The sequence below is a fragment of the Nipponia nippon genome, unplaced genomic scaffold, assembly GCF_047370975.1.
Source record: "Nipponia nippon isolate SJK-2023a ecotype South Korea unplaced genomic scaffold, ASM4737097v1 scaffold_8, whole genome shotgun sequence".
NCBI lineage: Eukaryota > Metazoa > Chordata > Aves > Pelecaniformes > Threskiornithidae > Nipponia > Nipponia nippon.
The window spans coordinates 7,942,052-7,967,075 of NW_028262402.1; the positions used below are offsets into that span (position 1 = coordinate 7,942,052).

At 37.4% G+C, this 25,024-nt stretch overlaps 1 protein-coding gene across 12 annotated transcripts in view; it reads left to right on the top strand.

Moving 5' to 3' along the window:
- Window positions 1-22,097, top strand: part of AP3S1 (adaptor related protein complex 3 subunit sigma 1) — a 45,478-nt gene extending 23,381 nt beyond the window's left edge. For 2 of the 12 annotated variants that reach the window (XM_087742768.1, XM_087742767.1), the window contains 3 exons: window positions 236-343; window positions 3,364-3,405; window positions 9,638-9,776. In XM_087742768.1, coding sequence (XP_087598894.1) covers window positions 236-343; window positions 3,364-3,399 — 144 coding nt within the window. In that variant the 3' untranslated portion in view covers window positions 3,400-3,405; window positions 9,638-9,776. The other 10 variants (XM_087742766.1, XM_087742760.1, XR_015701141.1 and 7 more) reach the window with 9 other exon arrangements.
- Window positions 22,098-25,024: the final 2,927 nt, after the last annotated feature.

The following is a 25,024-nucleotide window of genomic DNA, read 5'->3' on the forward strand; positions in this document are numbered from 1 at the left end:
GATAAGCAAAGTGGTATAGCTGATGAGTTTGTAACAGAACTATGAGTAAAGAAAATACTGGAGAAATGAACATTGAGTTATGAGCTTTGTTCCCAAACGGTTTTAAATAAATTGCTAACGTTAATTAAGTGACTTACAGAATATATGTGTTCCTGCACTGAGGAATCTAGATACCATCTGTCCAGATGCGTGTAGGACATTTTGCATTTTTAAATTTTCTTTTGGTCTTTTTTAGGTCCATAATATATTGGCCGAAATGGTCATGGGTGGAATGGTTTTGGAGACCAACATGAATGAAATTGTCACTCAGATTGATGCTCAAAATAAACTGGAGAAATCTGAGGTAAGTGATGCATTGTGTAGTTTCTAAACTAAAAACATGGTTGTAGTAAATGCATGCTATATAATGCTGTTTGTCCTTCAGTAGCAAACTATATACAGCTGCTTGCTTATAATGCTAAAAAGTGGTAATGTATTGTTAGGTTAGGATATCGTACCTTTTATCGTAAGTAATAATTGCTTAGAGTCACTGCTGATTAGTTTTTGCTATTTATATCTAATAGCATTGTGTGCCATTGCTATTGAGATACTTCCGTAGTTCTCTAAGTTTCTCTTGCAGAAAGCATTTAATTTCCTGTGTATTTATTATGCTGGACTGGTGACTATAACAATTAAAGAACTTAGATAAAGAGCCAAAGTGTATATACAAAGACTACATGTTCCTGTCTGCTAGTATATTTCTAGCACCTGAAATAAATGGCAGCATATTTAGTGTCACAATAATACTGCAACACAAAATAATAAATTGGACTGAAATGGACTAGATAGAATTTAAAGCCCAGTTTTAGACCCTTTAAAGTAAATACGAATTCTGCCATTTTGGTAATCTGAACATTTGGTCTTTGGTTGAGCAGATTGGAGTGAGAAAATGGTATTCTGTATATGCCCCTAACAGTCTGAGTGAGGGATACTCATGTAAGTTGTGGGAATTCCTTTTCAATTCAACAATTGTTGAATTTGTGTTTAGGAAAGAAACGTGGACTAAGAAAGGTTTTTAGAATTACTTTAGCTATGACACAGAATATTACTGTTCCTTTAACATCACCAGACATGCCTTGTAAGCTGTAATACTACTAGTACGTCATAGCTAAGTCTGTGATTGATTCTTATTGATGAGATTAATTCCACAGAACACATCATCTGATTTTTGAAGCATAATATTCAAATTTCTAAACAAACATTTGCTTGAATTGGAGACTGTTTCTAAAGTTGAAGTCAGCTGAGTAGATTGAAATATTGCAGGTGGCATAAATATGAACTAAATGACATTTTAGAAGACCCAGAGAACTTCCGAGTTTTAACTTAAGTGCAACAGAGAGAAGTGAATTCTTCAGGTTTTTTGTGGTACAATGTATACTGTTCTCCTAATTCTGCAATCTCACACTGCACCACCTCAAGTCTTTTAACACATTTAATTGTTTTGCACAACTTCCAAACTGCATCCAAGAACAAGACCACCCTGTGTGAAAAAAAGGAAAAAAGCTAGGTATGATACGATACAGTTCATAGCAATATACAGCCACAAGGATTGTATTACAGATTATGAAGATGTCCAATATGTTCATTCTAACATCTTTCTCAAACTCAGAATGGGCCATTGATCACAGAGATGAATATTTGGAATTATTCTCATAATTTTTTGCTATATTTGAATAACTTCTGTATACATACATTTTTCTTTATTTGATGAAAAAGTAACATAGTGTTCCAAAAGCTGAACTTACTGAGCAGCTATGTTCTAACATGTATCATGCACATATCAGTTTTATGTAAAAGCATTTAATTAAGGCATTTATTCTTAATTATGTAAATTCTCTTACCAAATCAACTGTAGACCAGTCTCTGACTAGTCATCTGAAACACATTGATTCAGTGCAGCCAGCTCCAATACTTGCTGTTTTCCATTATTCATCAGTAAGTCATTCTTTCTTTTAAGATGCTTTTAGTATAAAAATAGGTGGTGGAAGACATAAAAAACATGTAGAGCTCAGATCATATGCAAGGCAAATAGCAACTTCTTCCTTTACATTCAGCAATGAATTATAGAAGGTAAAGAAGTAGCAGTGATAAATTAAAACACTTGGTGACTGGGATGGAGTAGAACATTTCACAGTCTGCTCACCACAAATGCATATTTTTTTTTTTTAGTTCAGTGACTGGTGTTTTGTTTTGTTTTTTTTTTCAAATTTAACAGTTACTGTAATGCTGAGATATTTTACAATACCTGGTAACTATTTCCTCAGATCATTAATTGGTTTTTTTTCACTTATATCCACAGAAATTTCCTGATTGCTATTTCTTTTCCTTGTGTCTTTTTGATCAAGATTGTAAATCTTTCAACATGTCTTTCCTGAACATGTATTTTCAAGATACAAGCAAATCCCATTCATGTAAATCAAAATCAGTAATAACTTAATAATATTTTTGAATGCTGGTCACTAAGAAATCAAAACTAGTGGATCTTCTTAGTTTAATTTAAAAAAAGAAATTATTTTTAAAATTTATAGATTATTATTGATACAGTCTGTAGTTCATAGGGCTGCCACCTATGCCACAGTACTCTTGCTTTAGTCTGTTTGGCTTGTTAGACCTCCGTCATAGTTCTTGTATCCATAAAATAGCTGCTTTAAGGTTAAATTGCCTTTTCTTTTCTAGCTGAAATAATGAAGCTAATAAAGTTGTAATTGACCTACATTTTCAGAAATATTTTAAATTTTGTGTTGTGCCCACGTAGCTTCCCTTAATATACAAAATGTAGCCATTTGATATCAGGTATTTGTTCAGTTATGTATTAGCTTTCTAAACAGGCTTTCAGTTAGAATTTAGTGAAGAAGATCAAATGTATTTATTAAATTCACAAATATTTGAGCAAAGCTATCAATTCAATTTGTTAATGCTTTCAACAGAGGTTAATTATTTAAACCACTATAAGGGAGTCCCTAGCTTTGATTTCTGATTCAGCTTTTATATTGCTTGGATGGGCTACAAAAGAAACTCTATATCTACCTTGAGAAATGTTGTCTTAAATGCATTTCCCTACCTTTCAGTTTAGTGTTTATCTGTGAATGGATTTCTGGTCAGTCCTCCTAACACCAAAGGATCATTGTGATTAAGGGAGGGAATTTTTGGGAGAGGGGTCATTGGGATTTTATCCAGAACCTCTGGAATTATTGTAGGTAAACCTGGGCTACCTCTTCACTATTTGGAGTGTTCAGCTGCGTGTGATTTAGATTTTTAAGTTGGACCTCATTTTTTCCGAACCTCCTGATCTGTTCTAGCTCTTTCCATTCTTCTCTCTTACAGACCTTTATCTTTCAGTCTCCCAGACAGGACAGGTAGACAAAGGTATTGCTGACTTTTAGAAAAAATGTACTTTTAACAAAAAGGGAAAGCAAAATGATGTCAAAGGCAATAAATTATGTAGGCCAGACTCAAAAATTATGTGTAAAAATACCCACACTAGTCCTTGTAGCCTACTTTTTGTGCTAGTTTCTTCTTGTAGTTCCCTCATCTTTTTATTGGCTATAGTGTATTTTACTAGCTTTCCATTGACATCATATTTTTTATTTTATTTCTCTTCCTACATTTTAGAATTTAACTTTTCTTTCTATCATTGTTTAAGAAACATAGGAATATGAATTTGTATGAATATTAACAAAAAAATCTGCAAAACTAATCTGAATAAAAATTGAACACACAGATAACACAATATGATGTGATGACGTAATAGAAATAGCTTCCTTATTGGGAGAATTTTGTACCTGATAATCTAAAATGGGTAATATGAACTCTTTTGTTTCACTTTTTAATATTTCCAAATGAAACCAAATAACTTCTACCTGCTTGCAAAGAGAAGTTTCAGAATAAGTTTCAGGTGAACAAAACTTAAAAAACAAGAACAAAAAACCACCCAAACCAACAAACTCAAATAGTTTTATACATATGGAATAAAATTATCAGTGCAATTTGTAAAGATGAAGTAGAAATACCAGAGCTGATCATCAGCCTTAAGTATATCAACATAAAATGAGAAGGGCTGTCAGCATGTACTCAACTTCAGATGTACATTTGCTGCCCTTGCAATCTGAATCACTGGATTTTGCTTTAAGATATCTTGCTGACTGCAGTCACTGAACATGAATATTAACAAGGAACTTAAAAAGGAGGAAAATGTATGTTTGAAGTTCAGTTTATGGTCATTGTCCCCTGTCATTTGCTGTTTGAAACATTTAGTTTAACTCAACAGTTTGAATGTCAGTCGATGCTAATTGCAGTACTTCAAAATTCATTTCCACTCATTTTAAGTACCAGTGTATTCAAACTGCAAGTATTTTAAATAGCTGGAATCTTAAGCAGATGAAGTTTATTCAATTTATGAATAGCTTTGCTCTTTACTTTTTACATGATCTTTCTAGGATAATGTAATACCTTTAAGATGTAGCAAATTCTGTAATTCTGTAATTGGATTTAGTAGCACTAAGTTGTAAAGCATTAGCTAAAAATATTTTTGGGTAGTATGAAACATTTTACCTAAATTTGAAGTATGCTATAGCTCATGAAGAAAAACAAGTAAATGACCTTCCTCTGCCTTATATGTCAATACTTGTAACATATAATCTCTATTTCATTGTAGCAGTAAGGACCTTGATTTCAGTTGTTTGGTTTTTTTTAATTTGTGCAAAGCTACTTTTCTTTTTCTCTGTTCTGCTCACACATATTCTGTTTTTATTTTTGGGTCTGGCAACGAAAAACAAACAAATAATTAGTCATTCCCATCCATTACTCTCTTTGTGATTCAAGTGCTTAAAATTTCTAAGAGTATGTCTTAAGTCTTCTTATCTGTTTGGCCTCATTTTGATATACTTGCAGACTTCATTTTGTTTTTTCTCTAATTATGTTCATTTATTTAACTTCATAAGTAGGGGACATGATCATTCCTTTATATTATGTATTGCATCCTTTCATGATTTCATAACCCTGCTGCTTTGAAGTCATACTTGTTCTGGAAAGAAGCATTGGTATGAAACACCAGCGGCAGAGAGGTCCTAGTACCTCCGAAATATCTGGAAAAGGGTGGCTTATTTTGCAAAGCATTAGCCTTCATTATTTTGTTTTCCAGTAGGCTGTATGTTTTTGTATGGTTATTTTAGTGATAGCTAGCTTTGTATAGAGTTGTTTGGGATGTTGGTTTGAATTTTTTTTTTTGTATATGCATATTAACTACATTTGTGATGTGCAGTACTTTTTCCAAATGATCTGAATTTCATTTTAAAGAGTAAAACAATGTTTCTGGGATCACTTTCATATAAAGTTATCAGTGGGGCATTATGAGAAAGGGTGATGATAAGAATGAAGAAAATTAATTCCTATAGGGGTAAATAATGACCTAAGTAAATTAAGCACAGCTCATATTTCTCACTTGATAGACTAGGACAAGTAGAATAAAAGTTCTGTTATTAAATGTGTCTATTTCAATCTTTAAAATAGCATTATTGTTTTGCATATGTGGCATTGCTCTTTCACTCTAAAAGTATATGAACATGTTTACAAGCATTTTTTTCAGTAACTGAACCTAAAATTTTAATATGCAGTGTTTCAATGTTAAGGTACAACCTTCAATAACAAATGAAATTGAGAATACAAAGCAGCTGTGGCAAAAATGTGGTGTATTGGCTTATTGTAATACCAGCTGTATGCAATTTGTACTGTATTTCTGAAATTTCATTAGTACGTCTTAAGTTTCATTTTCACTTGCTTAAGTAATTTGCTCGCTGTGACAGACAATTCATCATTCACTGCATGTTTAAAGCTTGCTACATGTTTTGTGGTTTTTTTTTTTTTTTCTTCAAGTGGAACAGTTTTTTCTTTGCACCTCACCAACTTACCTGCTGAATTATTTGATAAAAAAGGCAGTTGAAACTTGTCCAGTTCAATGTTACAGCGATGGCTCTTTTTAAAAGGTCCTTAACCACACTGGTCTGGAAGTACTTCTTGTAGTACCTTTGTGTTTGTAAATACAGTTCTCTTTCTGTGAAAGAAATGATAAATAAATGGAAGGATTGCATACTAGTTCACTGTTTGACATGCTAAAAAGGAATGCTAAGGCATTTGGATATAATAGCATTTGAAATAATGTATTAGTTTTCCGGTTTGGGAGTTTAAGTACTTTTCAGTCATTTTATCCATTAGACATTTTTTATGAACTGTCTACTCTCTCTTAGAAATACTTTGACTGTGTTGTGCTTGATAGGGTTGACATTAATTGTTATAAGTAGCATTCTGCTGTGCATATTACATATACATTGAATTACAAACCCACTTAATATAGAGAATTACAGGAGAAGAGACTGTAATAGTTTCAGAATTTCCACTCCAGCATATGATAGTGACAATCTCGCTGGCAAAAACAGAGGTAATCTGAAATTCATGGTACTTTTGTTGGGGATCTTTGCTGATCCTGATCCAGAATGGTCGTCATGAAATGTGACTGTTGGAAGTTGTGACTGTATAGGGGGGTGGAAGGGCAATGGTCATGTCAATTGTGGTAATTTAAATAATTCTCAATTATGTCTCCATTGTATCCTATGCCATTGGGGCGGGAGGCAGGGACTGTTAAGTCTGTGTAAAGAGGATAGCTGCAGGTAGGTAAAAATAATGACCAGTTATACTAAAACTTTTATTTGTCCATTAAGAATAATTAACTTTCATTAAATTAGGGTAAGGAATCTCCATCCTAGTCACCTAGAAGGCATCTCTCTTTTGAATTGCCAGCCATGCCTGTGTGTGTGGACCATGTCCATCACTTATGATATTTTTCTGGTTTCCCATTGTTTCAGTTACAAATTGTATAATTCATTGCTTTTGTTACTACTTTATTAGTATTTTCATCTCCTCTATGGAAAACAGTTTACATTGCCCCACTTTTGGTTTAGCTTAAAGAATTTTTCTCCAGTTACTGAATATAGAATTTAAAGGATAGAACCAAATAAAAAGGAAATGCATTTATTGTTTTATCTGATAAAACTTCACGGGTAGTTACCTCTTGATTTCAAATTAGTATTTCCAAGTTCTCAAATATGAAAGGACAGTGTTGAGCAGCTTCATATCTTCTGCACTGTTTTTTAATAAATACCATTAACTTGCAGTGTCCAATACTGCTCCTTTAAGATATTGCTTAAGATTCAGGGATGCAGATTTTGGATACTTGCATTTCTTAATACTACTAATGTTAGGTCCAGATTTTCCCCTTCGTGAAGGTATTGTAATTGAAACAGCCTCTGAAGTGAATGACCCGATAGCCTTGGTGATGTTAGGGGAAACCAAGGAAACAGAGGCTTTGAAAATATTTTTTTTGCACCTTTTTAGTTCTACTTAGTTTGTACTTCTGAGAACTGATAATTTGGATTATGTCAGGGCCAAAGTGAGAGCAAATTATTTGGTTGCATTAGAGGTTTAAGATTTCCCAAGCTTTCTCCTCTACCCCCACATGCCTTTCCCAACTTTGGCTTGTCTCTCATATGAGTGTTTGGCAGGGGGGATGTTGTAACAGATGTCTCATGGCTTTCTGGTCTCTGTTTCTGGTACTGGGAATCCTCCTGTGACTAAAATTTAGGGATTTATGTTGTTTTAGCCTTTCCACATGATATAAAAGGGCTAGTTCAAAATCAGAAACTTTCATCAGTTTTTTGACTACGGCTTATGTTTTTGAAGGGAGGAGGAGAACAGTAGGTAGGATTTTAAGTGGAAATCTTACGTTAATTTGACCTTACATTTATTTCTTACAAGAGAGTCATAAAAGGGAGAAAATATTTTTTTGGACAGCCTTCAAAAAGCAAAGTTGTTATCTGAGGAGTATTTGGGCTGTCTGTCTCCTTTTGAGCAGTAGTGCAGGTGGACACCATGAAAGTGAGATGTACTCCTCAGTAATTATACCCTGTAACTGCAATGAATTTCAGTGAAAATCAAGAATCTGAAAAGGTTATACTTTGAGCAGTAGTCACCTACCAACACTTAAATAATGAAATATGAAACAGACTTTTCCAGAAGTTTTTCTTCTTTTTGCTGTATTTCTTGCTCAGAACTATTTTATCTGCAAATGCACTGGTTTCTTCAGTCTTTGACACTCTTACAATGAAAGACCTTCCATTTCTACAGGTTTAGTGTTTTGTTTAACGAGTTCTTCGCATGTTGCTTTGTTTCTTGTGAATTGCTCCCTTTTACTGGGCCTGCAAGATGCCACACTCTGAAACTGTAGTAGTTCTGAAAATCACTTTGTGGTTTTTATTATTTTTTAATATTTTTAATCCTACTTTTAAAACATCAAAATAAAAAGTTTAATTTTTTTACATATTCACAGAATTTGGAGTATGATGTCTTTTTCTGCAAATAAGAGCTCTGTTTTTAAAATTTTCCAAGCTTTTTTTTTCCAGCAAGAAGAAAAATTATTTTTACACTTTTGTGGCAAGCCTGAAGTAAAACCCCACACCTAATTCTAAATACACCTAGAGAATCTGAACTTTTAGGAGAAACATTTCTGTACTTAAAATGAATAGTACCTTTTCTACACAGCATCAAATACAGTAACAACTTAATTATTGGCCTTTTTTTAATAGTTGTTAAAATAACAAGGTTTTGAAGAGGTGTTCTTCAGAAGCAATAGGGAAAGATCATGTTCTGCATGTCTTCAGACCTCTGAGCTGTAAATCATATTTGTTGGCATTTCAGTAATATACCCTAGTGTGTAAACTTGGCAGTTATTTTATCTAAAAGGCAAACTGAATGGAAGTCAGTAATGAATTTGCTTCTATATTGTAAAACTTTCATATTTATACAGAACTTAAATGAGAGAGACTACATACATTAGAGGACTTCAATACAAAATAGGTACTTCAGTGTTTAATTTGGCATAACCAGGTTGTTATGTAATGTTCCAGTGTGCCTGGGGGCTGCGGGTATGTTAGCATATAATTAGATACTGTGGGAGAACAGATTATTCCAGTTGGTCTATAGAAATGATCTCTCTGCATGCTCTTTATCACCCACAAATGCAAGGTGTTTATCCTTTTCATTTTAGGCTGAGCCACCTTGAAATACCTTTTATATATATATATATATTCATTTAGATAAATAATGTGGTTCAACTGGCATTCAGTAGCGTGTTACTTTGAGGTTACATATTCTGAACCTGTAACCAATGTTAGTCGACTGTAAACCATGTGAACTTTTAGAATAGCTAAGAGACAAAGACAGCACATTGGACTTCAAATACTTCAAGATTGTCTGTTCTGTAACCTACACATTACACACGCTTAGATAAGCCTCCTATTCCTCCCCACATACTTTTCCATCAAGTTGACATTACATGTTTTACCATATAAAAAAGAATGTGTGAACTGTTTTCTCTTTCTGGTTTAATATTTCCAAATAACCCATTTCATTCCAAACACGATTACCATCTGGTCTTTCTAATTGTGTAACCATGGAAATACTTGAAAAGTTAGTAGTCTGTGTATATTGCTAGTGAATCTTCTTGTGACCAGCTTTGCCTGACTTGCATTTTTCCTCACTTTATACACAGGCTGGTTTAGCAGGAGCTCCAGCCCGGGCTGTTTCAGCAGTAAAGAATATGAATCTGCCAGAGATCCCGAGAAATATTAATATTGGTGACATCAGTATAAAAGTGCCAAACCTGCCCACTTTTAAATAACATGGCTACTCCAGGTAAAACCAAGGAAGAAATGTAATAGAGATTTACCACATAATTGTTTACTACATAAATGACATGTCTAACTTTTACTGTTTGGATAAAACTCAAGGTACTGTACAGACATAATTTGAAAAATCAGTGTGTGGAGTTGAATGTTGCTTTTGTCTTCTTTGTGAAATTAAAGGAAATGGGTAGTTCCCGTGTGATTTCTAAATTACATTCCTATGCCCTTGTAAGGCATATCACTGTGTCTCGGCTGCTGCAGTATTTTGAGAAAGTATTTAAGATGTTCTTTACTTTGTATAACCTATAACGCTGAGGTTTTTTGTATATTCACTAAGGTCTATAATTAGTGCATTCCTTCAGTATTTCTGCTGTTTGTCATGATTATTTAAGACTTAAGTGCAAATGTTGCATGAAAACATTAAACTCTTGTTTTGTTTAAATAAAATCATAACAAACTGGACTTCTAAATACCTGTTTGTCTGAAATCTACTCTTTGCAATAAATCATGCTATTTCCTATTAATGGAGCCAAGTGACTATATATAAATACTGTTGTAGCAAGCATTAATGTTGTAGTTTAATCTCTGAAGGAATTACATGGGGATATTGCATTGAACATATTGGCTCTTTACATTTCTTACAAAAGCTGTTCATTATTATTCTGAAGGAAAAACTGCCTTTACTGAAGATCCAATGACTTCTGTTTACATATAGATGTTGAGAAATACTTACACAATCTGATAGCCTTTCCCTGACGGTCTGACTTTGGTTTGGGGAAAAGGGTCTCTGCAGCTGCTGTGTGTGTTGTGAGAAGTACAGAATGGGCTGAGGAGATTGGGCAGCTTGGAACTGTAAATGTGAGTGTATCAAGTAATGTGATAAAGAAAGGCACTCTGGAAAGATAAATGAGGATACTTTAATAGGGCCTCTGTGCCTGGTAACATTTGTGATTCTCTACTTTGAGAATTAGATTTATGAGATACTTATTATTGTCAAGACCTCAGAAAATATAAGTGCTATCACCTCTGTGTAAGTTGCTCAGCTCTTAAACTCTTCTGTGATTTAAAAAAATAAAGGGGGGTAGTAACTGGTTTTTATAATCATAATCTTAAGCTCTGTGTGATGTACAAGTCTGTTTAAATGAATAATAAAAATATCATTGCGATATTTAAGAATTCCTGTAAAGTTTTCTTCTCCAAAAAAGTATGCCATTAATACTGTATATGAAAACACAATAATATTGTATCAAGGACACCACATTTCAGTACTAATCTGAGAGGTCCTGTGTTACTTCAGAAACTGGGATTTGATGTAAACCAAGCATTCTTTTCCTTTGAGTTGAATGTTAAGACACACCCCACAGGATAAACTTGGAATCACATCACATTCTCTGTTTGTTCCCTAGTTACTATCATTGGTGCCTTTTAAGAGCATTTGAGAGTGAAAAAGAGAAAGAGAAATTACTTTTGAAGTAGAAAATCTGATACAATCCAAGCAATTTTAATGTATTTCTTTGGGGGGAGGGAAGAAAATTAATGTATATTGTTCATGTTGCATTTAATAAGCATCAAGTAACACTTAATATTTTATAAATGCTTTTGGAAACAGAATTGCCATCTCCATACCTTTTGAAAAGAATATTTATTCGTCCAAATTAACTCTCTTAGTTTGAGGCTTCAGGAAATTTCAGGTGGGGTTTAAGTAGAAAACTGCCACTTTCTCATTTCCACTGAGGAAATTAAGACAAGGAAATGTGCAGCATTTTTTTTTCCTATGAAGTGTTCTTTAGTATTCCCAAGTTAGACAGCCTAGCTAGTACAAATCTGGAACTGTTATAGTTTCACCTGCTTTTGCCAACTTTTATTTTTCTGCTTAATGCGTAGACCATGTGACATTCAAAGTAAAGATGTTGAAAATTTTCCACATTGTTCCCCCTGTGAGGATTTAGTTAGTGCTGCTGCTGAAGGATAAATAGGAAATTTTGAAACATTTGGTACTCTGACCTACAGAGAGTTCTTCTGGCTATTTGTGAAAGGAGCTCACAATTTCAGAAATTCTTTCAAGTCCTCTATTTTGTCTCACTTTTTTCCCCTCTGATTCATTTTCAGGTTTGTAAGCTTATATAGTTAAAACATTTTTCATTCCTTGCAGAGAAATCTTTTTTCTGGGTTTATTTGAATCAAACATTTTTCCAAATCCTTAGAGAAAATATGTCTGAGGTGCATCTTGACATGAAGCATATTTCAGATTAATTTCTCACCTCTTGTCTGTCAATAGCCAGGCTTTCATTCATTTTAGTCAACTAGAGCTTAGCTCTTTATGATTATATGACTATTTTAAAGCTTTTTTTTTTTTCTTTTTAGCTTTGTGTTTTGCATTATTGTTGTTTATACTACCTTTCTCCTACCTGACAACATGACTTCTGCTGGAAAGGAGTCTTCTCTGGACAGCTCTTCCATAGACACTAGACTTTTCAAGGAGCTTCTCTGTTTGTGACTCTCCAGCAAATATTTAGTGCAAGGCTGTGACTAACAACTGGAGCTTCCTTACGCAGAAAATCCTTGGATGGGAAGAAATTCTTCATCAGATTGTCACAGAAAAATTGCACTTATTTCAAAGAGAAATTCTCTCTCTCACATAGAAGAGGTACCGTACAGAAAGCCTGAATGGTAGTAATTTTTTTCTTAAATACAAACAGATGGTATGAGAATGCGGGCTTCCTCAGGGTAGCTGAACCTGCCTATTTGCCACCCCTTTGCCAGAGGAGTGTCTTCAGTTTGCCAGGGGAGATACTATCCTCTTACCATGTCATTTGACACTGTCAGGCCTTAAACTAAAACCGGTCAGAGGAAGATGGGATACTTGATTGATAGAAATGATGGAAATGGTATTACTCTTGACCTTCTAGGGTTTGCCTTGTGTTGCAGATATTCAGATGCTTTCCACGATGCTGATCTGCTTGTATTCTTCACCTTCATGAGAATGATGTGCCTTTTGAATTCTTTCTCCTATCACCAGTGTCCTCTTAACTACTGCTTAGGATTTAAAATAGAAACAAGCTGTGCGCTGTAAATGATTAAGCTCTTGATTATGAATTTAAATGCTTTTAATGCTTTTGTAACTGCAAGGAAAAAAAACCCTCAAGATATATATGTGTGTGTTTGTGTGTGTGAGTGCATATATATGTATATATATACATATATATACACGCATATATATATTTTATATATATATATATTAAAAAAAAAAAATCAGTGTTTTGCACTAGCTGTTGTTAAAAAGGAGAAGAGGTCATCTTGAGTCATCCTTTAGCTGCAGAAGCCAGGCCACTGACTTGCAATACTCCGCCTCCATAGGGCCTGCCTTTTAAGTGACGTTCATCAGGATGCCAGCATGTGTAAAGGATTCACTGAAAGCCATTTTTCCTAACTGGTCATTTCTTAGAACTGCAAATGAAACATTATTAAACAGTAGCTGAGACTATTTGGTACTTAGAGTATCTGAGAAAACACCTCATGTTGGTTCCCCACATAAGGTTTTCTTTCCTATTCAGTTCAGTTTCTCTGCTAGTGAAATTCTCTGGGGAAAAACCTTTTCATGTAATCATAGCAATTTAAGTGTCGTAAGTATTATCTGTACTACTTTTTAGTAGTCCTTGATAAATCATGCACAGAGATAATGTTAAGGAGACTGTGTAACATTAATAATACAAATTAGTAATTAAGCCTTCAGGAGGTCTTAACTAATCTATTTTTCCTGCATTTCCCCACACCTTCAGTTTTTCTATTGCCAGAAAGTCCCTGTATCACAGGTGGTTACTTGTCTCAATATTCCACAAGATAAGTATTTTCCACGTACGTTTGTATTCTGGGGATGCAGGGTGAAGTGCCCTCAGAAAGCAAGCTTGAGCCGTGGGTGTAGTGGCTGTTCAGATAGTCTCCAAACTGTGACTGTCTCTGTGATTATGAATTATGCCTTTCAAATTCAGAGGTTTTTACTGTGAAATTTAGTAATGGGGAGAAGATGAAGTCTGATTAGCCTGTGAGAGCAACTGCTGGTTCTGGCAAGTAATTTTTTTGCATTTCAGAAGAAAAAGTCTTTTCTGCGGTACAGACTCCCTCTCAAGTATTGAGAGGACAGGTGTTGGAAGCATTTTCCTTTCAGAAGCCAAAGACTCTCTGAAGGCCCATGTGGAGCAGACAGATGCTTTTCTTCCTTTTTGCGAGAGAGATTCTTCTAAACAAATGGAGAAGGAGAAAAGGCAGAAAGGATAAAAGTTCCACAGAATGAGTGGGCAGTCCCAGCTGCCTCCATAGACTCGAAACAGAGCAGCTAGTTTTCCCACTGGGGCAGGGGCAATGAGTACTGCTGAAAAAAATCTTTCGACTCTTTTTCACCAAAAGAGAAGTATCTCATATTAGAATCAGCTGAGAGTGCTGTCTGCAGTATTGACAGCACAGACAGTCCAGGTACTGTGTCAACACACTCCCCTCTCCTCCCTAAATAGTGAAGCACTGTTTTGAATATATTTTGAGAAGAGGGAATATTTTGCCAGGTTACAAGTGTATACAAACTTCCTCCTCTTAAACAGATGTTGCTGCTCTGATTTATTCTGCTTGACAGGAATGGGTGGAGGAAAGCGTCACTTGTTGCAAGGGAGAAACAAGTTCAAGCCAGAAACTCAAACTGGTGCTGCCTTCCTGTGAGCGCATTTGACCTTTTCTTTCTAGTAGCACATTCCAATAAATACTAAAATTAGTCCTGAGTTTTACTTAGGCCTATGCTAACAGCTGAATGGGAACTTGATATAAGGGTTACCTCATAAAGCTCCTTGATACTGAGTTATAGCCTATGCGGGGCATAAAATACTGAAGAAACTGGAAATTAAAATGTCACAAACCAAATCATTGTCTGTTTGTAACTGTTAAAGAAAAACAGATCCTAAGTCTTGCACAAAATATATTTCTCAACTTCTGCACAGAGCAGTCATAATTTTACTAGGAGCAAGGAAAGCAGCCAAGTACTGCCAAAACTGACTAAAGGTGAACAGTTAATTTCACAAAAAAGTAATCTTTTGTTATTTACTGTTATGATTATCCTAACAAATTGTAAATCTCTCTTCCTCTCTTCATTTAGGGAAATGACCTGTCCTTGCAATTTTTGGTGTTCAGTGTTTTCTCCAAAATGCTTTATGAGCTCAGGTAATGTTATTACCTCCATTCCACGGGTGGAAATGCAAAGGTAGTCACACTACTGTGTCAGCTTAGCAGCCAGATTTCTTGTCTGCAGAAGTTTTGGCGTTGTGGTGCATTAGAGTACAGTGTGGTCTGACCGGGGAGGAACCGGAGGTTGAGACATCCCCTCTGCGCAGACTGAGTATGCCTGTGCCCAGAGCGCTAAAGGCATTGGAGTTGATCTGTCGTCCATCGCACGAGGCAGAGTGACGGGCACATGTGTGCCATATTCCACGGCTTTCCTGCCCAGTTTGGCTCTTCTGAAATTCAGTAGCACATACAAGGCTCCAAATGTCCCTTTGTGGGCTGGCTCTGCTGTCTGGCCAGCCAACAGGACAGCACCAGGAGTGGAGCAAATCCTCCTCCAGATTCTCTCTGAACAGGACTATAGACGTGTCACCAGAGCTGGAGCTAAAAGCAGGCCTGTAATGATGACTGTGAGCTGCTTGGATGGACAAGTGTATGGTCTCCCTGTTTTCTTTTGGCTTTCCCAGTCCGGTCCATGGACCCTCTTCTGGTACCATTTCAGCACTCAGCCAGCAGAGTTGCTGTGGGACCCCAGTTGAGTTTCACAGCTTCGGATGTTTGCAGGGTACCTGCATGACCCATGTGTATGGCAGGACACCTGCAAGATCAGTACTCTGTGCGTGCATTTGAGGAACTTTTGCCTTTGGTGTAGCCATGGTAAGTGGCACCCACATCTTCTCCACCAAAGGCCCATCCCAACAGATTGGACTAGGCAGTCTGCAAAAGTGCATAGAGAGAAGCAAAACTGGAATGGACTCTGCATTCAAAATAGTCTTTACAGTAATTTGTTGTGCTGATGTGTGTCAGGACAGCAAAGATCTTTCATGATTCAACAGCCATCCAGTTCCCAAGTGAGGTGCTGTTCTACCTGACGTCAGAAATTGTTTGGGTCACCCTAGGACAGAACTCATGGTTCTGTTCCTCCATGAGACACCCTGGCATCTCGTGTGTCATAGCCTGCCTGCGTCTCTGTACAAAGTCTGTTTCACCAGGGGGGCGGGCTGTCTGTCTGTCTGTCTGTCATTCTTTTGTGTCTTTTCAGGACAGGTATCGCCACAGATCCCTCCAGCAAAGTCCAGCAGGGCACATCGTGACTGCCGTTCCTCTGCAAGGTATTGTGCACTCATTCAAGATGTGATTGCCCTGGCAATATATAGAATATGTTGCTGTGTAGAAATATGTTAATACAGGCATTTGCATCTTGGCTCAGGTTTTCCCCACTCGCTTAAAAACAAGGACAGATAAATGTTGGTTAGGGACAAGCCCTTATATAGAACTGCATGCTGGAGTCATGGTGCAGGCAAAGGAGGGAGAAAGTTAACATGAGAGCCTCTTGTCAGAGCGTAATGCGAGAGTTTGTAGTGTAGGACTGGTGGGCTGAGGAAGCCTCATGAGGTGTTACAGTTCTCCCAGGTGGTATGAGGCTACGCAAAAGGCCTGAATTGCAGCTCTCCGGCAAGAGGTGCTATTGCTGAGATGATCTTCAGGAAAAAAAACAAGAGCAGGTGGGAACAGCCAGAGCATTTTACAATTTAGAGTTATCCAGGAAATCTGTAGCAAGGTAAGAAATAGCGCTCATCCTTTTCCTCCTGGCATCAGTGCAAGAGATTCCAAAAGCTTAAAAGTATCATCCCACTAAATGAGCCCCCTTGACCCTGGAAATTTCAGTTCTTAGGAATGTGTTACAGCCCATTTAAGTAGTTTAATGCCACTATAGTATCTTTTTAGTTTAAGTTAGATTGCAGTTTACTAAAATACTCATATCCAAGCATTGTGGGTTAGCACAACACAAATTACAGCTGTCCCGGCTCTGTCCCCTCCCAGCTTCTTGTGCACCCCCAGCCTGCTCGCTGGTGGGGCAGTGCGAGAAAAGGCCTTGTCTCTGTATAAGCACTGCTCAGGAGTAAATGAAACATGGGTGTGCTGTCTACACTGTTTTGGTCACAAAGCCAAAACATAACACTATATGAGCTCCTTCGAAGAAACTTAACTCTATCCAAGCCAAAACCAAGCAAACAGTAAGACAATAGGATGAGGGAAGAGAAGGTGGTAGGACAGTAACTCAGTAGGGCTTTGCATTAGGCATGAAGTCATTATGTTAAATTCATTCTTTCATTTAGTATGTATGCAAAGGGCTTCCTGCTAAATCTCACTTAGGTTTCCCAAGAGGGAAATGTTCAGGAGAGGGCTTGGGTGAAAAGAAATTGGTAGTTTGCAGAACAGACTTAAAAGAATGCTGCCCAAGAGAAAAGCCAGAAGGAAAACAAAGGATAAGGAAGGTTGTAAAAGAAGAAGGAGCTAAATATGTTATTTTTATAATCTACGGATAAAAGTGTGACAGAGGTGTGAAATAATTTATTAGGTTAACTGATATATGTAGGAAAATGGACAAGCCTCTGCAAAACCAGATCTTTTTCAGGTAAACACAAAGGCAGCAAGATTTAAACTGCTTCTAAAATACGTGTGTTTTTTCTGACAGTTGCTGGTTGGTCTAATTTTACTTTTCTGACAAACATTTATCTAAAGCTGGCATGAGTGATATGAGGAAGCAGTAACAGAGAAAGACGTAAGAAGGAAGCGAATGGATTTGAATATGAGAAAAGAGAAAACTTGCTGTTTCTTAGTAAGTGCTACATAGTATTAAAAGTGTTTGCAAACACAAGAAATTACTTATGCCATGTTTGTGCACTTTCTAATGCAAAACAGGTATTAGGGCTGCTGGTGGGGTGAATATTCAAGGTGCGTAGTGGTAACAGATGAGTTCCCTAGCCTCCCTTTCCCCTAGCCCCCTCCTAGCAGTACTACCTATTAAGTAATTGACAGGCAAAAGGAGAGGAGGATTGGATTCCTTCAGCTTGTATATTAATTTCAGTGCCAAGAGTCTGAGAATCCCAAGTGATATTTTCTTTTAAGAAAATTTCTCTCCTGTCCACCAAAAGGATGAACAATATTCCAATGTCACTGACTTTGCGTGGTATCCAGTTTTTAAAGTTTTTAGATATTATTTAGATTTCTAAGAGCTGAAATATAGAAGCATATAAGCAACGAAAGGCTCTTGATCGAAAACAAGAGTGAAAATAACAGGTTGTTTCATACTTTAGCGGTGTATTTAGCAATTCAGCTGTTATGTGTTCCTCTCCGAGTTTGATTGTAACAACATGTAACGTCTACTAACTGTTTGATGTGTGCTCTGGCAGTCATGCCTGTTCTTAGGAGGACATGCTTGTGGAATTTCAAATGCCTCTCCTTGTTCCCACTTCCTCATCATTTTTTAGCAATGAAATTCCAAATAGCAGTTCAAATATGTTGGGAAGATCGCACCGTTTGAAAGGGCTAGAATCACTAATGGAGGTGAGAAGGGTTATAAGTGAGTTTTCGAAGTGAAGGCACACACTGCCTTCCAGGCTGATCCTGTGGATTTTATCTCTGTTAGCTGGAGATAGCACCATTAGCACCAAGCCTGGATTCATTAGAAGAGCTAAGGAAACTGCAGCCTCCGATGAGCCCTGCAATGCCCTGCGTGCGTGTGTGTCTGCTTCTTGTGGTTCAGTCATGCAGTTGCCCTTCCCCTTTCTTTCCAGTTCGGGTGGGGACAGCACACGGCCCCACGACGACGCTGAGAGCCCTGCAGCGGCTGAGGATGTGCTACTGTGGCTTCAGGCTGCAGGCCCACCCCACGGCGGATGGCAAAAGCAGAGCTGTGTCTGGACAGCAGTGGGGAGGCTGAATGCGGGATGTTACAAGTTAGGGAGAACAGCAAAGGAAAGAGAGACAGTCCATCACCAGAAGACATGCTGCCAGTGGCTTTCCACTTATTTAGACTTTTTATTACATGTAAACATTGTGCCAAAGGTTTGGGAGTTTCAGTCACTCATGACCGAACAAAGACCCGTTTAGCACACAGAGTTTCAGCACACGGCCAGTGCAAATATGTTATAATATGATTTTATGTTGTCCCCAAGTTAATTATTACACCATATGTTTCCTTTGCCTTCACAAAGTTGTTCTCTTTTCCCCTCCCGAGAGTTTCTGTGTTTCAGTATAAAAAAAAAAATAAAAATCTACCCCTTCCTTCAGGGTTTTCGTAGAGATCTTCTTTGTAAAGACTTAGAGGGTGAGTGTTTTGGGGAGGCAGTTCAAGTGGAGCATTGCTTTATAGATGGCCTGATGGACAGTTAGGGTTCACAGCGTCATGTTTAGGGAGATCCTCTAATCTGCTGGCTCTCAGCACACACGGGGAGCTGGAGAGGCAACTGTAACTCCAGTTTTTCTGCATGAAGGGCTATTTAGCTTCCTTGCTTGGAATCAGGCAAGAGTCTGTTTGTTTTTGACAAAATCCATTAATTTAACGGATTCAAAGGAAAGAAATAGGAAACTTTGGGATGGGAGTAGAAACTGAAAAAGGGAGTTTCTTGGCACGGAGAGAATGGGAGTTGAGGACAGTTCGGGAAAAACAGTTTGAGAGGTGCGGTAGAGAAAGTAACGGGAAGGAGGACAGGCACATAGAGGGCATATGAAGAAATTTCTGAAGAAAAAAACAGAAAGAGGACTCACAAATGTAGGATGGGAGAGTAAGAATCAAGATGCTACTGAGAGACTCTGCTGCGCAGGGTGAAGTTTGCTGTAGGGCTGCCAGATGAGAAAATCAGGAAGGGCTGTGACTGCTGCAGAGCCGTTTGACTGCATAAACAATATGGATCCTACCAAGCCACCAGGGAGGACTACAGGGGAAATTTTCTCTTCAGACTGCTCTGGAATGTCTTCTCCAGGTGGACAGACGTTTCCACCATAAATGAAATCTTAATACCAAACCCACATTTATTCTATTTTGTGGAGACAGTAATTGCTCCAGAACAAAAATCAATTTTATTAATGCTAGAGAATTTGCATGAGTTATGCTAGCGTATTTGCCAAAGTATACAGGTCCAAATGAGAGCTATAAAACTTCTTGGTCTTGGAGTGAACACATAAAAGTTGTGTTGTTTTTATTAGTGCATTGTTTTAATATAAACTTACAGTTGAGTGGTATTGCATGTGCCTTTCTGGTTACGGAATTGTTTGGGTGGAGGGACTAGCAAAGAGAGGAATGTGAATCAAGGAAGGGATCTAGGGGTTATTACTGATGCTTATGGAGGAAAATGGGATTGGAGATCACTGGAAATTCTTAACTTGTGAAATTTCTAAGCTAGTGTGCAGGAGTAGGCTTAGGAGGGAGATTAGATAGATACACAGACAAAGAGAGAGAGAGATAAAAGTACAATAATTTATTTTCCTACTACTTCTCTAAACTCTTTTTCTAACTATGAAAAGGTACTTTGTCCAAGCTGAATAAACCATAGCCTTACATGGCAGTTTTGCCAACATGACTGTGCCGCATACACATGGTCTATGTGGCAACTGATGAATAATCACAACTGTCATAATTAAACGTAATTTATCATGGTGTCTCTGCAGTTTAAAACAACAACACCCCCCCGCCCCGAAAACAGATACCCACACAAAACTTCCAATTTAGGTAACCTCTGTTCTCTTTCCTGTGTTTTTTTAATGAACAGAATCTTACAAAAGTTAAGCAATCAGGAAGTTAGAGTTGTAGCTGTCTAAAGTGCACTTCTAATCTGAAAAATCATATGCCCCTAATGGAGAAGTAATAGCCTGCAAAATGTTGATTCATAAGAGGTTGTGAAGACCGTCATACTTGAATCCCTGTTTTGAAGTTGGAGTATTGTTTAAATATATTCTCTTTTCTGTCTCTTTTATTATGAGGATAGCCTTGAAAAGTAGATTTTTAAAGGTTTTTGAGCTTGCGGTGGTCTGAATAGGTGCGACTGGGATGTTTTCAGATCTACTTATGTAGTAATACACTTAAGCTCCACCACACACAGCACTCATACCACTTGGCACAACCAGCAAAGAGGCTGTGTAACTTCCTTGTGTAGCACTTATGTAGTGACAGTATAAATGTCCCTGTATAAAGGAGATTAAGGATTGTGACCTAACCTGTCCTGGCTGTGGTGATGGACTAATGCTTCTTAGTGATCAGCTGTGCTTGGGGAAAGGAAGAAGGACAAGCACACTGTTTTTTGAAGAGGTTGACAGGCTTCAGGCACACAAAAGTATCCTATTAATTCGCACTCTACTGTGACTCACTGATATAATTAGAAACACACTGTGTTTATTTGTATCCCTAAAACTAATGAGCTTCACTTACTCCTCCTTTAGGAATATTGAGATCCATCTTGTGTTTCAGTGGGTCACAAACAGAGGCTAACATTTTCATGCTCAACGTCATTGTTTATTTAGAAACATCATAATTCCCTACCACATAGTAATTCCCAAATGCAACCACTCATGAATCAATACAGAGCAGCTTGTTTATCTTGGGAGAGAGGCATCAGTTCAGCAGGTTAGGAATTTCGCAAAATAAGTGTTGATAGGAATTTTTGCTGAGGGCGTTCACTGCATGCAATTTTTGCTTAAAACCAAAGGAGCTCCCAGAGTAGCACCTGTGCATGGACTGCTGACTCCCTGCAGTCAAACAGTAGTTCCAATGTTACTCTCTACTCTGAGCTTCTCATTCTCTGTTTCTTTGCAGGAAATCTTGAAGGATCTTGGTTTTCTCCTTGAATGGAACAGAAAGAATTTTCGAAGTTTGAAAAGTTTCCAGACACTCCTCCTAACCACTTCTGAACTGTAATTGTCTTAGGATACCATCTCTTTTGATTTTACTAGTAAAACTTACAAAATACTTGCCAAGTCATATTCAATAAAGATGATGTACAACGTTTATTTTTATCGTATATTTTCCTAGTGAAACACAGGTAAAATACTGCATCATGAAGACCTGGATCATGAGGAGGTTAGTGGCGTTTAGCAAGACAGGATGTTTCAAATGTAGCCATTTTGAATAACCTGTCTGAATTAGACTCATAAGAAAGTCATGTATGATAAACAGATTTTCACTATTAGATCCTAGTGATATGAATGTTCACATCGGCATTCAGTGCAGGTTTTTTCCTCCTTTGTATGTTATCATTTAGAAAATAAAGGTGCGTTTTTTCAAGTTTTCACATGTCAGAATGGTTTCCAGTTTTTGTGATTGAGACTGATTATGTTGGATGTCAGTACATTCCCTATTTTATAAATATGTGATTTTGAAATGCAATACATTACAGTGCTTGCTTTAGTGTAATATGACTACTCCACCATAAAAACAGTTTGTTCCCCCAAGATCCAAACAAACAAAATATGTTCTGTATTTACTTCATGGGTTCAACCACAAGAAATTTGATCTTCACTTCATTTGCGTGTTTTTCTCCATTTGAAAACATACAACATCCAACACATCCATCTATCTTGTATTAAAACCACTAAGAAAAGATTATTGTTTCAGAATGCAACATCTCAAATTAATATAAGTGGAGCATTTCTAATTTTTGTATAATGCAATAGCAAAAATCTAATATTTTCAAAAGCTAGAGAAGATTCTTAATTTCAGGTGGCAGTTAATGTTATACAGGGAGAAAGGTGCCTCTGTTTATGGTTACCATTATTTGTTTATATAAGACATTGTATCTTTATATCATTCTTCATATCCCTCCAACTTAATGTAGGTTATGAAGGTTGTAGGGAGACGTTACAAGCCAGACTCTTTATTGATTTTGTTGGTTTATAGCATCTGCAGATTTTTCTTCCTTAGTCTTTGGCATCAGGAAATGGTGGGATCAGGAAATCCAGAGCACTGACCATAGAGAATGTGTATTTAAAAAAAATCATGCTGGTTCTAACAAAATACAGAGTTGAACTTTTCAGTAGTGCCAACCATTTGGGACTCCATGCAGAATCAGTGGGAGCCATCAGTCTGTGTAGCTGCACATTGGGAAGGAAACCAATAAACCTGCAATTTACGTTTCTGAGACTGAGCAGTACTGATCAAACCACCTTCCTTGACATCCTTGCACCTCAGTGCATAGGACTGTGACAGAAACAAGGGAAACTGAAAGCTAGATCTTGCTGTGAAGCTAGAGCAGCTTTATTTAACTGAGTATTTATTTAACTGGACTAAGGGGTTATGCAAGTTTCATAAAGAGTCTTGAAAGTAGGAATGGGGGCCTGAATGCCGTGATTGAATTTGCCAGTGTTGCTCCATGCACTTTTGTACTCTCTTGTATTCTTTTGGGACCTCTCTAATTCTGTAAGCCTCTTAGATATTACCGTTTGCACAAACTCCTCTAAAGAGTGCAAAGATTAGCAAAGACTGGCAAAGAATGATCTAAACAAATCTGCCTGTCTCTCCAGGGTAACCTCAATGACAAGCTCAGCATCATTTTGAAACCACGGGCTGTATCAAACCACAAATCATAACATTCCTAAGTGGTTCAAAATATGGCTATGTGTGCAAAGACAAGAAGGTCCATAAGGCCATATTTAAAAGGCATTTGAACACCTAACTACTGTTGCCATAAGCCCAGGTTCGTAAGGTAGCTTTGAGCCTCTGCTTTTGGTGTTCTTTTTTCTAGGTAGCAGTTTTTGTTTCCAAACAGTAAAGTCCTCATAGAAGCAGTCTAAATTAAAGTTCTCTCTTCACACAGAAAAAATCCCTGCCTGTAATCTGCCTAGCTGTAGATAAATGTACTAACAAGAGTCTCTGCCTCAATATAAGGAATTGCAGGTCTCCATCTACCTACTTATGTGAATTGGCTTTCCAGAGTTCAGAAAAACCAAAATGTCGAACAAGGTTTTAAACAAGAAAAAAGGATTGGAGTGCCTTCCTGCTGCCTGGATTTCACAGCCCAGCTTCTTCTCCAGTGGATTTGGAGAGCTGAACTTCTGAGAGTCTATCCACCAAAGCAGGGTAATGCACAGGAAGATAATCATTAGAGGTCCTGAGGAAAGAAATGACAGTTAAGTGTTAAAAAAAGGCCAGCAACCAATGTCTGGGTGGATGTGTCTTCCTGAGCATATCATGTGGTCAAGTATACCATTGTTAACCACTCAATGACAAGATGTCAACATCCATGACATCAAAACAGGTTATTCTGGAAGGTGCTGTGTACCCTCAAGCTCCCACTGACCTGGTGCTTTTCAGGGTTCACTATGCACCGGAGCATCCTGACTTGGGATTTGGTCCATTGCCAAGCTGATTAGCAGTTGTGAAGGCAAACAAAACATAGGTTGGTTGGAGTGTCAAATGAGTACCTCATATTTTGAGAAGGGTAAAGGTGTACTAATATTTTTAGTCCTAAATTAATCTGAATAAATCCAAAACAATTTATTCCAGCTGCAAGGGGAATGCAGACAGCTGCACGATATTCTCAGATTTCCTGTTTAATAGAGGTAAATGAATAACTGCAAAAGGAAGAAATTATCTGTCTGGGATTTTTTAAGGGTGGGGAGGCAGTTACATGTTGCAACAGGGACATTTTTCCAGTTGAAGCGTTCCTTATTTGGAATTTGTAAATGCATTTGTCTCCTTCTTTCCACACAGCTGGACACGTGTGTTGTCTCCTGGAATTGGAATGATCACCCACTCTTATCTGGATAGCTTTAGCCGAGCATTACTTTTGAGTGGCTGTATCCCATGACACCTTCATCTAATGCATAACAACTAGAAAAAGAGAACCTATATTAGAATGCAGTTCCTAAATATTTGCCCAGTTCAGAAGATGCTATTAGAATAGTTATGTTCCATATGCTTGCTGAAACACGAGAAGTAAACCAGAAGGGAAGACAAGTTATTCCATGAGCAGCAGAGCTAATGAAGCCTGATTTCCTCCAAATCTGTATGCTCTGTCACCCAACACCCCTCTCTGCAATAAGCCAGTTTCCCTTCCAGTATCCCATGAGATCTGCATCTCAGTAACTTGAGATCTTCCTGTGCTGGCAGTGTTTCTAGTTCAGCACTTGCCTCTATGTTCTTGTCTCTTCCGCCCCCCGTGTTTCTGAGGTGAGGGGGGAAACACAAGCTGGAGTCAGGAATGAGCTAATGAGCT